Consider the following 13,039-nt stretch of genomic DNA (forward strand, 5'->3'; position numbering starts at 1 on the left):
TTGGCACTCCCTGTGCCATCAAAAGTGATGAAGGATCACACTTTGTCAACCATAATATAAGGGATCTGATGCGTAAGTACAATATCCTCCACAAGGTGGCCACCGCATACAACCCACAAACAAATGGTCAGGCTGAAGTGTCCAATCGTGAAATTAAATTGATACTTGAGAAGGTAGTAAAACCTTCGCGAAAGGATTGGGCAATGAAGCTTGATGATGCATTATGGGCATACTAGACCACATTTAAAACACCAATAGGTATGTCTCCCTATGCGTTGGTATTTGGCAAGACGTGTCATCTACCTTTGGAATTGGAGTATAAAGCATTGTGGGCAGTCAAATTTCGATTTAAAGAAAGCAGGAGAAGCGTGAAAACTGCAGTTGGTTGAGCTAGAAGAATGGAGGATCAACACATATGAGAATGCGAAGATTTATAAAGAGTGCACCAAGCGCCGGCATGATAAACGCATATGTGCTAGAATCCTCCAAATCGGGCAGAAGGTCTTACTCTTAAATTCAAGATTGCGGCTCTTCCCAGGAAAATTAAAATCACGCTCGTCCGATCCCTTCATCATCAAAGAAGTATTTCCACATGGTGCAGTGGAACTAATCATCGAGGATGGCAGTCGAACATTTAGAGTTAATGGACAACAGATCAAAGCATATTGCGGAGGAGATTTTCAGCCAGAAACAGCCTCCGCAAAGTTGAAAAACCCAGACTATCCCTTACTCAACTATTGAACATTTAACTCTTCGTCACGTTACTACTATCTGTATTTTACTTATTTTAATCTCTAAAAAAAAAAAATTGTTGTTTTGTTTTGAAATCATTTGACCCTCTTTTTGTCTATTTACAAGGATTAAGGCACAGGATTGTGGAGATACTACAAGAAGAAGCAAATAATCTGATTCCATCACCGTAATCCACAGAAGCAAAGATCGCCGCAAGGATGGATGCATCAATACTCAATGCGGGCGACAACGCAAAATTTGGGTGTACTCTTCCTTATCTTTATTTCAAATTTTGCACTATCACATTGCATATTATTTTTCAAAGTTTTATCACCACATCCTCCCTGATTACCGCAATCATTTTCCAAGTAGATAAATTTAGTCGCTTACCGCATGTTGTTTCTTTACCAAGTATGATTTCAATGATGAAAAATATGCTTCTACCTCTTTCGTCTATACTAGAGTCAACTTAAATCTTAAGACAGTCACCTCATGAAATATTTCTAGAAGTTAGGAGTTTGCTAGCTTTCTTTCAAACTCTCTTTACAACGCAGTTCATGACTTATTTTAATTAATTTTGGCAATGAGGACATTGTCGTATTTTAAATTTAGGGGTGAGGTATTTATGGTATTTAAAAAATACCATAAATTCAAACCTACCAAAAAAACTTTAAAAAAAAATACATATATTGAAATTCTCCACCAAAAATTTTTAAGAAAAAAAACATTCTTTGTAGCTACTTTCTCAAACCGCTAAATTTAATATATATTTATATTTTTTAAATATATATATATATATACTCTAAATTAAGTTCATTCGACAAACCTTCTTTAGATAGTACAATACACACTCCATTATTAATAACTATGACCTTCCAATGTACGGTAGGATAATCACTAACAATTAGGTCAATGATCTATTAAGATACCACCTAACAAGAAAACCAAAAAGAATACGAAGAACACAAGCATAGAAATATATTGCAATATCAAGTGAATTTACAATATACTAGTCTTTGGAAAGGGCTCAATGAAAACTCTCACCAAAATTATCTCAGTTTTAAGGTATCTAACTCGTCGTATTTATAACCAATACACACCACTAGCTAAATACTCACAATACTCCTTACCAATATCAGACTAATCTTACCCCCGAAACTCTAATAATAAGTAATACTCACATATCCTCGAGAATCAAAAGAACATGATGAATACAACAATGACTAATTGATACTCGAGCAAAACTCATTGCTATAAATCACATTGTAAACAAAAATTTTTCATATACTTTTGTAATATGATCATATTCTTTCAAATGGATTCTTCTATTTCGCATCTTGTGTCTCGCTAATAATAACAATGACATTGACAACCTCTCTTTAAAGTGAAACAATATTATAACTATAACATATCAAATGTTACAGTTTTCTAAAATCTTCTCAAGGGATTAGATGAACTCTACGCTCTGGCCTTGCAACGTTTGCGCTTCGCTATTATCATTGAGCATTCCTCAAGTTCATTTTCGGTAGAGAAGGCAAAGCACAAAGCTAAACTCATGCCTCAAGCTGCAACTCAATGATATATATTTTTCTTCGTAGGATACAACAGTGTGAACGAACGTAAGCATTCACCGGCGGCCTCTTCTACCTCTGCTATTTCCACCTCTACCTCTGCTATTACCACCTCTGCTATTTCCACCTCGGCTTTTTCCCGGTCTCATTTGACCTCGAGAACCTGATTTATTGGCATTTGGACCCGAAAATTCAAAGCTCCTCCAATTCTTCTTACGTGGGCCTTCATCATCATCATCGTCTTCCTTATACCTGGCTGAGCTTCTTGGCTTAAAGGAAATCTCTCGTGACCCTCCTGGACCCAATTTAACTTCGTCTAGAATTCCAGAATCTTGCTTATTGTCTCCAATAGCAGCAATCTTCTCCTCCATAGTGAGTCTGTCCTCCTTGGCTAGTGATACACGGTTCCAGAACGCCTCGGCATGCCTTTCGTCCTTGACCTCATACAATCTACACAATGACATCAATTAAATTATCAAAGACGCTTTACCTCTCCAAGGATCCCAATATTTAGCACATAGAATTCATACTAATTAGTGCGTATTTCTTTCCCTTGATGGGACCCTAAATTCAACCATACAGCTTTCTTTTAATAGGCTCGAAGATCAGAAAACTCCCGACTCCCCTAAGAAAAAAAAAGAACTATACAAAATAATTATGAGTTAAAAAAAAACTCACTTTGGAACTCGTGCCTTCGTATGTTTATCGTTGCTGGGTTCATCTTCAGAATCTGATGAGGCCTCAGAATTACTTAAGTTTTGATCACTGTCCTCCAAGACAGGTTGAAAATGCTCTTCCACAAAAGATGGCTGCTTTGTAGAAGCCATTGGATGCAGTGCAAGATACTCTTGTGAATGCTCATCGATCTCAAAGTTCTGTAGCATAATATAATCCAACATTAGATCAACAAAAGCTATAACATGATCTAACACAAACCAAAGAGAGTGAAACTCAAGTGAACGCCCCACATCAAAAGTTCCTTTTTCTTGACATTTGTTTTGTTAAGAAACGTCTGCAAAGATCCTCATTTCACCAGTAGACATTTGCATGTGTAATTTGATCTATACTTGAGAGTTGAGATTTCTTGTAGATGAAAACTTGAATTTTTATCCTCCAATTTTATTTGCAAGAGTTGTTGAGATGGATTGCAAATAAGTAATAGAAACGTGGAGAAAAAAATGACAAAGGAGCATCTGAAAATCCAGTCATACCTCATTTTTAAACATATTCGCAAAACGTTCATCTTCAAAAATTTCGCTATTGAGCCCTTTCTTCTTCTTTGATGCCTTCTTGATCTGATTGACATCTTCCTTCTTTTCCGTTTCAGCTTCTTCCTCTTCAAGGATTTGATTTGCAAGGCGCCTGTTGACTTTGGGTAATTTCCTTTTCACCTAGAGAAAAGAAGTAGATAAAAAATATAAGTGGTATAGTTTGATGAAAAGTATATATACATACAAACGACAAACTAAATAAGGATGCATGAAATAAAAAGCAATGAAGTCCCAAAGAAAGCTAGACAACCCAAGGAGTGAATGTCACTATTTAATGGTAATAACAGAAGTGTTGTCTGTTCATATATTGAAATTCTTCTAGATGAGGAGTCATGCTCTTTCTTGAATAAGTTCTGTAGTAGAATTTGAAGTCTTGGACATAGCTCTACCGCTCATGATGATCATTGGGAGAAGATTATGGTTAATTATGAGAGAATTTGCACAATGATTGGTTTAAAATTTGATTACTTCTTAGAGAAGGTGAATATTGCAGTATAACTCTCTCTCAAGTACCATGTTACTCACAGAGTAAATACAACGCTAGGTTGTTGTGCATTAAAGGCAGCCAATAAATCCTTTGGTAATTACTATTTGTTTCTTATTAACACCAATTGCAAGTCCTATTTGCAAAAAATTCTTAGGCCAAATTTCAATTTCTTAAAAGGAAAATGTTGATAATAATGAAAAGTTATGACAAGTGAAACAGAGAAGTGTACACATGAGGTCCAAATGAAATTTAGAAGCAGCATTCTCCAAATGTGTTGTCATACCAACAATTGAAATCCTACATATCGATATCTTATCCCAGAGTTCCTTTCTTATGATTAATAAAATTAGCATCATGGAAACATACAAGAATATAAACAAACTGATCATAAACTTGGGTAATCGAATATCGAAGTTTTTCTTTTTGGGGGATGGGTAGCTTACCGTAATTCGGTTGGCACGCTCCTCGTCTAGTTTCTCCTTTTTCCTTTGTTCTATGTAAGCATCATATGCAAAAGGATCCACTAGCAATTTTGCCTGCAAAGTTACATGCATACCATAACAAAAAATAACTAGCTCAGCACTTCGATGTGATTGGTACAATTTTTTTTCTAAGCATACCGAAATTTGGTTACCCAGTAATACTCCAAAATTAAGCAACATTTCTCATGTATATACAACTAAAAGCCTAGTACACAACCATAAATGTAAACCTAAACAGACCACCGAAAATTTAAACAGGCTATGCTACAAACAGAACATTAACATTACCTTTTTATACAGGCGATAATCAATAAAGAAACCATGAAGGTAAGCTCTTAGCAGATTTGTCCCAATCAGGTTTGTCAAATTCAGCCTCTCAAGTTCTTCTTTCGTTAAGAACTTGAAATCATCATATATTGTTGTTTGTGCATTCTCCTCCAACTCCTCCTACATTAAGAGAGAGAAATTGTTAGTATTACAAATCCAAGATCCCAAACAAAAATAGACAAAAGAGAATAATGTTCAAAAGCTCACCGTTAAATTCTCCAAATAAGAACACCACTTTGGTGCAGGTCCCAGCGCCGGCAGAAAGTAAGAAGGTATTTGACTAGAATTCAAAGCTAGTAACATCAATCCACTGTCTTTGAATACACATGTATCATTTATTGGTCCAAGTGTGGGCTCGATACTGGTCATTCCTTCTCCCTAAAACATAATATTTGTATAATTGAAAGTGGATTTCAAAAACTAAATTCTATTAATCAAAAGATAATGGGAAATGAATCATGAAGTTGTATAATTAAACAGTTAAAAGAGAGAGACAGACAGACAGGCAGAGAGACAGAGAGAGACAGAGAGCTAGATTATTTTAATTAACAATTCAATATAATCCTCAGCACATGTAATGTTGAATACTCACCAATATAAAGCACAACAACAATATCCCAATTCCATTTATGCATCGACTGAATTTGTACTACTAGTTCTAATTGAAGAAACACCATCTACCTAGGGTAAAAATTGTACAGATGACAAGAAACTTATCGAACACCAAGCAGCAAGAATATGAGCTACTTGGTTTGAGCTGATCAGACTAAACTTTTAAAGATGATGTTAGGTAAGAATGAGTAAGTAGCCTTAAATTAAGTTTTAGGATTGCTATGGTTAAGTTTTAATTTTGACATGATATTTTGCTTTAGTTTTAATTCTGATTCTTTTTGGGCTCTTGTTTAGCATAGTCTCTTGGTGATACACAAATTACACTAAATTCTTTTTATAGCCTTCTTATGATTTTTAACAATTGGAGGGCTCTTTTGGTTTAGTATTGTGGGAGGGGGTTTCTATAAGATCCCTAGTCTTGGGAATAGTAGGATTATTAGTAAATGTTAGGATAAGTATTAGAAGGGGCAAATGAGTAATTAGATATGAAGTTTGTTAGGGATTTTAGTTATAAATATAAGGAGAGAGGTTGGAGGGGGGTGTGAAGAATTTGGTGGGAATTTCCATGGGAATTTGGGAGAGACTAGCCCTCTCGAAAGGCTAGGGTTTATTTTGTTAGTTTGTGAGTTTATAGCATATTTCAATACATTTTTACTATATTTCTATAATTGAATTGTCCTTTAGTTTTTCTATATCTTTTAGTACCGTTTTTGTTAGGAGGGTTTCTAACAAATTGGTATCAGAACCGTTCTTTCTTGGGAGAATTGTTTCGCTATGGATCGTGGTCAGAGGCTAGATTCAAGGTTGTTGGAGATACAAGAAGAATTGAAGGCAATACAACAAAAGATCAAGGAGTCTCTGCAAAGAGATAGAGAAAGAGAAGAGAGAAGGATGACAGTCACCCAAATAGAGAAGGATGACAGTCACCCAAATAGAGAAGGAAAACCTTGTTCGGAAACTATTAAGACGAGTTCAAAGAGTGGCTGGAAGGCGACGATCGTACCTGAGAACACCTCCGAAAAAGCAAGGAAGAGTCAATCGACAAACCAAGAGGGAAGGAAGAAAGGATTTATCACCAGGAAAGACAAAATTAGAACAAAAGCATAGGATCAGACTTGTTGGAAGGGAAAATTTAAAAACAATAAAAAAGGAGGTAAGGATCAGGGAATTCGAGAGAAAAATTCGATAGCACGTTCAGGGAGAAACGAAGCAAAAGGCAAAGATGAAATGAGGAAGGAGAAACATAACGACCAAAAGGAAATGGGCAAGTGGAAGAAGAAGCATCACAAATTAGCAGGGTCAAAGATGAAGTTTTTAAAAAAGCACCGATATAAGTTCCAAGAAAAGCGAGAGAAGGGATCGGAAAGGTATAGCCATGAAGAAACCATCGAAAGGAGATCACTACCGACAGCAAGAATGGGTGTGGACAAAGAAGAAGTGTCGAAGAAGAACTTCCCAACGTTGATGGCGTACGGACAGAGAAACGACAAGGTTAAACTTAATTGATTTTCACTTACTTTAATAAAGAAATGGCAAGCGAAGAACGGAGAATATGTGGGCGAGGAGGATGGAAATAATGTATATGGCCGAAGAAGGACGAGTGACGGTGGTGCGAGAAAAGACATGTAAACAGAGAGACCATTCTCAGGAAGAGGAGATGTTGTGCAACAGAAGTTAACAAGTAGATGCACGAACGATGATCGTCGAAATACGGGTGGCAGCGAAGAAGCAAGTGAGGTGGGGGGAGTCTTCACGAAGATGGGTCGAAATTTGCAGAGGGAGACAGAAGACCATGGGCACAAGAAGGCTCGGGAAAAGGAAAAAAAGATGAGATGGAAGAAGAATCTTTTACCCACGCGATTTGGAGGGTGGGACCAACGTTTGAAAAAGGAAGCCACATTGAATTTGTAAGGCTTTTTGGGCTGAGTAAACAGGCCCATTTATTCTGGTATATGAAGAACAACAAAAGGTTAGAAAGGTTAAACACGAGTAAAAAAGAAAAAGAAATAGAGTTAAGGAAAGGAGTTAGGGATATGGCCTATTCTGTCATCCGATATGGGCCTCAAATGCAACAAAGTGGCCCAATACATCAACTAAACAATTCGAGACTAGAGAACAGAAAAGGTGGCAGCATTATTTTGGGCTGGATTCACTTGAAGCTAGTTGCTATTTTTAAGGACGATGGGGTATGGGCCCAGATGAGGATGGACCAGCATGTGGATCATGGGCCTAGCCCACTAGATAAGAATTTCAAATTTAAAGACCAATACAAATGGCATGGAAATTTGCCCAGAGATTTGCAACTTGTTAGTTGGGGCCACGTACTTTGTGAGAAGAAAGAAGATTATGCAAGTTTATGGCTGTCTCTTATACACATCTAGATGTGTATAAGAGACAGGACAAAATCAGAACAGAGACCTAAGATCAGACTTGTTGGAAGGGAACAATTTCAAAACAATAAAAAAGGAGGTAAGGATCAGGGAATTCGAGAGAACAAATTCGATAGCACGTTCAGGGAGAAAACGAAGCAAAAGGCAAAGATGAATAGAGGAAGGAGAAACATAACGACCAAAAGGAAAATGGGCAAGTGGAAGAAGAAGCATCACAAATTAGCAGGGTCAAAGATGAAGTTTCTTAAAAAGCACCGATATAAGTTCCAAGAAAAGCGAGAGAAGGGATCGGAAAGGTATAGCCATGAAGAAACCATCGAAGGAGATCACTACCGACAGCAAGAATGGGTGTGGACAAAGAAGAAGTGTCGAAGAAGAACTTCCCAACGTGATGGCGTACGGACAGAGAAACGACAAGGTATAAACTTAATTGATTTCACTTACTTTAATAAACGAAATGGCAAGCGAAGAACGGAGAATATGTGGGCGAGGAGGATGGAAATAATGTATATGGCCGAAGAGGACGAGCTTCTAGAATGAGGAGTCATTGCTCCTTCTGAATAAGTTCTGTAGTCAGAATTTGAAGCTTGGACCATAAGCTCTACCGCTCCATGATGATCATTGGGAGAAGATTATGGTTAATTATGAGAAGAATTGCACAATGATTGGCTTTAAAATTTGATTAACTTCTTAGAGAAGGTGAAATATTGCATATAACTCTCTCTCAAGTACCATGTTACTCACAGAGTAAATACAACGCTAGGTTGTTGTGCATTAAAGGCAGCCAATAAATCCTTTGGTAATTACTATTTTGTTTTCTTATTAACACCAATTGCCAAGTCCATTTGCAAAAAATTGCTTAGGCCCAAAATTTCATTTCTTAAAAGGAAAATGTTTGATAATAATGAAAAAGTTATGACAAGTGAAACAGAGAAGTGTACACATGAGGTCCAATGATTTAGAAGCAGCCATTCTCCAATGTGTTGTCAATGACCAACAATAATTGAATCCTACATATCGATATCTTATCCCCAGAGTTCCTTTCTTATGATAAATAAAATTAGCATCATGGAAACATACAAGAAATATAAAAAAACTGATTTCATAAACTTGGGAATCGAATATCGAAGTTTTTCTTTTGGGGATGGGTAGCTTACCGTAAATTCGGTTGGCACGCTCCTCGTGTCGTTTCTCTTTTTCCTTTGTTTCTATTAGCATCATATGCAAAAGGATCCACTAGCAATTTTGCCTTGCAAGTTACATGCATACCATAACAAAAAATAACTAGTCAGCACTTCGATGTGATTGGTAAATTTTTTTCTAAGCAATACCGAAATTGTGTTACCCAGTAATACGTCCAAAATTAAGCAAACATTTCTCATGTTAATATACAACTAAAAGCTAGTACAACAACCATAAATGTAAACCTAAACAGACCACCGAAATTTAAACAGGGCTATGCTACAAAACAGAACATTAACATTACCTTTTATATACAGGCGATAATCAATAAAGAAACCATGAAGGTTAACTCTTTAGCAGATTTGTCCCAATTCAGGTTTGGTCAATTCAGCCTCTCAGTTCTTCTTTCGATAAGAACTTGAAATCATCATTATATTGGTTGTTTGTGCATTCTCCTCCAACTCCTTCCTACATATTAAGAGAGAGAAATTGTTAGTATTACAAATCCAAAGATCCCAAACAAAAATAGACAAAGAGATATAATGTTCAAAAAGCTCACCGTTAAATCTCCAAAATTAAGGAACACCACTTTGGTGCAGGTCCCAGCGCGGCAGAAGTAAGAAGGTATTTGACTAGAATTCAAAGCTAGTAACATCAATCTCCACTGTCTTTTGAAATACACATGTATCAATTTATTGGTCCAAGTGTGCGCTCGATTCTGGTCATTCCTTTCTCCTAAAACATAAAAAAAATTTGTATAATTGAAAGATGGGATTTCAAAAAACTAAATTCTATTTAATCAAAAGATTAATGGGAAAATGAATCATGAAGTTGTAATAATTAAACAGTTAAAAGAAGAAAGAAGGGGAACAGAAACCAGAACCCCCAGGCAGAGAGACAGAGAAGAGACAGAGAGCTAGATTATTTTAATTAAACAATTCAAATATAATACCTCAAGCACATGTAATGTTGAATACTCACCCAATATAAAGCAACAACAACAAATATCCAATTCCCAATTTATGCATGTGATGAATTTTGTACTACATAGAGTTCTAATTGAAGAAACACCATCTACCTAGGGTAAAAAATGTACAGATGACAAGTAAACTTATCGAACACCAAAGCAGCAAGAATATGAGCTACTTGGTTGAGCTTGATTCAGAACTAAACTTTTAAAGATGATGTTAGGTAAGAATGAGTAAGTAGCCTTAATTAAGTTTAGGATTGCTATGTTTAAGTTTTAATTTTGGACATATATTTTGCTTTAGTTTTTTAATTCTTGATTTTTTTGGGCTCTTTGTTTAGCATAGTCTCTTTGTGAATACAACAAATTACACTAAATTTCTTTTTAAATAGCCTTCTTATGATTTAACAATTGAGGGCTCTTTTGGTTTAGTATTGTGGGAGGGGGTTTCTATAAGATCCCTAGTCTTGGGAATAGTAGGATTATTAGTAAATGTTAGGATAAGTATTAGAAGGGGCAAATGAGTAATTAGATATGAGTTTGTTAGGGATTTTTAGTTATAATAAGGAGAGAGGTTGGAGGGGGGTGTGAAGATTTGGTGGGAAATTTCCATGGGAATTTGGGAGAGACTAGCCTTCTCGAAAGGTAGGGTTTATTTTGTTAGTTTGTGAGTTTTATAGCATATTTCAATACATTTTACTATATTTCTATAATTGATCCTTTAGTTTTTCTAATTCTTTTAGTACCGTTTTGTTAGGAGGGTTTCTAACAAATTGGTATCAGAAACCGTTCTTTCTTGGGAGAATTGTTTCGCTATGGATCGTGGTCAGAGGCTAGATTCAAGGTTGTTGGAGATACAAGAAGAATTGAAGGCAATACAACAAAAGATCAAGGAGTACTCTGCAAAGAGATAGAGAAAGAGAAGAGAGAAGGATGACAGTCACCCAAATAGAGAAGGATGACAGTCACCCAAATAGGAGAAGGAAAACCTTGTTCGGAAACTATTTAAGACGAGTTCAAGAGTGGCTGGAAGGCGACGATCGTACCTGAGAACACCTCCGAAAAAGCAAGAAGAGGTCAATCGACAACCAAGAGGGAAGGAACGAAAGAGATATCACCAGGAAAGACAAATTAGAACAAAAGCATAGGATCAGACTTGTTGAAGGGAACAATTTCAAAACAATAAAAAGGAGGTAAGGATCAGGGAATTCGAGAGAAAAAATTCGATAGCACGTTCAGGGAGAAAACAAGCAAAAGGCAAAGATGAATAGAGGAAGGAGAAACATAACGACCAAAAGGAAATGGGCAAGTGGAAGAAGAAGCATCACAAATTAGCAGGGTCAAAGATGAAGTTTCTTAAAAAAGCACGATATAAGTTCCAAGAAAGCGAGAGAAGGGATCGGAAAGGTATAGCCATGAAGAAACCATCGAAGGAGATCACTACCGACAGCAAGAATGGGTGTGGACAAAGAAGAAGTGTCGAAGAAGAACTTCCCAACGTTGATGGCGTACGGACAGAAGAAACGACAAGGGTATAAACTTAATTGATTTCCACTTACTTTAAATAAACGAAATGGCAAGCGAAGAACGGAGAATATGTGGGCGAGGAGGATGGAAATAATGTATATGGCCGAAAGAGGACGAGTGACGGTGGTGCGAGAAAAAGACATGTAAACAGAGAGACCATTCTCAGGAAGAGGAGATGTTGTGCAACAGAAGTTAACAAGTAGATGCACGAACGATGATCGTCGAAATACGGGTGGCAGCGAAGAAGCAAGTGAGGTGGGGGAGTCTTCACGAAAGATGGGTCGAAATTTGCAGAGGGAGACAGAAGACCATGGGCAGACAAGAAGGCTCGGGAAAAGGAAAAAAAAGGATGAGATGGAGAAGAATCTTTTACCCACGCGATTATGGAGGTGGGACCAACGTTTGAAAAAGGAAGCCACATTGAATTTGTAAGGCTTTTTTGGGCTGAGTAAACAGGCCCATTTATTCTGGTATATGATAGAACAACAAAAGGTTAGAAAGGTTAAACACGAGTAAAAAAGAAAAAGAAATAGAGTTAAGGAAAGGAGTTAGGGATATGGCCTATTCTGTCATCCGATATGGGCCCTCAAATGCAACAAAGTGGCCCAATACATCAACTAAACAATTCGAGACTAAGAGAACAGAAAGATGGCAGCATTATTTTGGGCTGGATTCACTTGAAGCTAGTTGCTATTTTTAAGGACGATGGGGTATGGGCCCAGATGAGGTTGGACCAGCATGTGGATCAATGGGCCTAGCCCACTAGATAAGAATTTCAAATTTAAAGACCAATACAAATTGGCATGGAAATTTGCCCAGAGATTTGCAACTTGTTAGTTGGGGCCACGTACTTTGTGAGAAGAAAGAAGATTATGCAAGTTTATGGGGTCCTTGGCTGCTTATTGGGCCAAATCCAAGCGCATAGTTAAAGTCCAATGGCTTTCCAAAACTGAAGATAGAAGAAACTTCAACTTCAAAAACAAGGATAGATGGCGTGAAGATGGGTCTGTTAGCCCATGGCTAATAATGGGCCCGCGCATTAAAAGAGAATCACAATGAAGAAAGAAGAAAGTGGAGTCATGGGATGTTTGTTGGGCTTAAACCAAGCCAAGAAATCAAAGCCCAATTTATAATCAAGGCTGAGAGAGAAGGCTATGCTGGTTTGAGTTTTGGTCTCAAAAGAAAAAAAGGGGGGGGGGGGGGGGGGGGGGGGGGGGAAGAAGAAGAAGACGAAGTTGCCCAATTTTTGTGATTGTATTTTGTAAGCACACCTTGAGGACAAGGGTCTTCGAAGGGCGGAGTAATGTAAAACCCCTAGTCTTGGGAAATAGTAGGATTATTAGTAAATGTTAGGATAAGTATTAGAAGGGGCAAATGAGTAATTAGATATGAAGTTTGTTAGGGATTTTTAGTTATAATAGAAGGAGAGGGGTTGGAGGGGGGTGGGAAGAATTTGGTGGGAATTTGGGAGAGACTAGCCCTCTCGAAAGG

At 37.2% G+C, this 13,039-nt stretch overlaps 1 protein-coding gene across 1 annotated transcript in view; it reads right to left on the reverse strand.

The window, feature by feature from the left end:
- Positions 1-1,990: 1,990 nt before the first annotated feature.
- LOC120077852 (nucleolar protein 10) overlaps positions 1,991-13,039 on the reverse strand; it is a 25,304-nt gene continuing 14,255 nt past the window's right edge. The window contains exons 11-16 of the mRNA XM_039031928.1: positions 5,078-5,248; positions 4,832-4,990; positions 4,505-4,597; positions 3,515-3,694; positions 2,982-3,178; positions 1,991-2,753 (exon numbers count right to left, since the gene is read on the reverse strand). Of these exons, the coding sequence (XP_038887856.1) occupies positions 2,360-2,753; positions 2,982-3,178; positions 3,515-3,694; positions 4,505-4,597; positions 4,832-4,990; positions 5,078-5,248 (1,194 nt within the window). The 3' untranslated portion in view covers positions 1,991-2,359. The remainder of the gene's footprint in view (positions 2,754-2,981; positions 3,179-3,514; positions 3,695-4,504; positions 4,598-4,831; positions 4,991-5,077; positions 5,249-13,039) is intronic.

This window comes from Benincasa hispida, chromosome 5 (assembly GCF_009727055.1).
Source record: "Benincasa hispida cultivar B227 chromosome 5, ASM972705v1, whole genome shotgun sequence".
Lineage (NCBI taxonomy): Eukaryota > Viridiplantae > Streptophyta > Magnoliopsida > Cucurbitales > Cucurbitaceae > Benincasa > Benincasa hispida.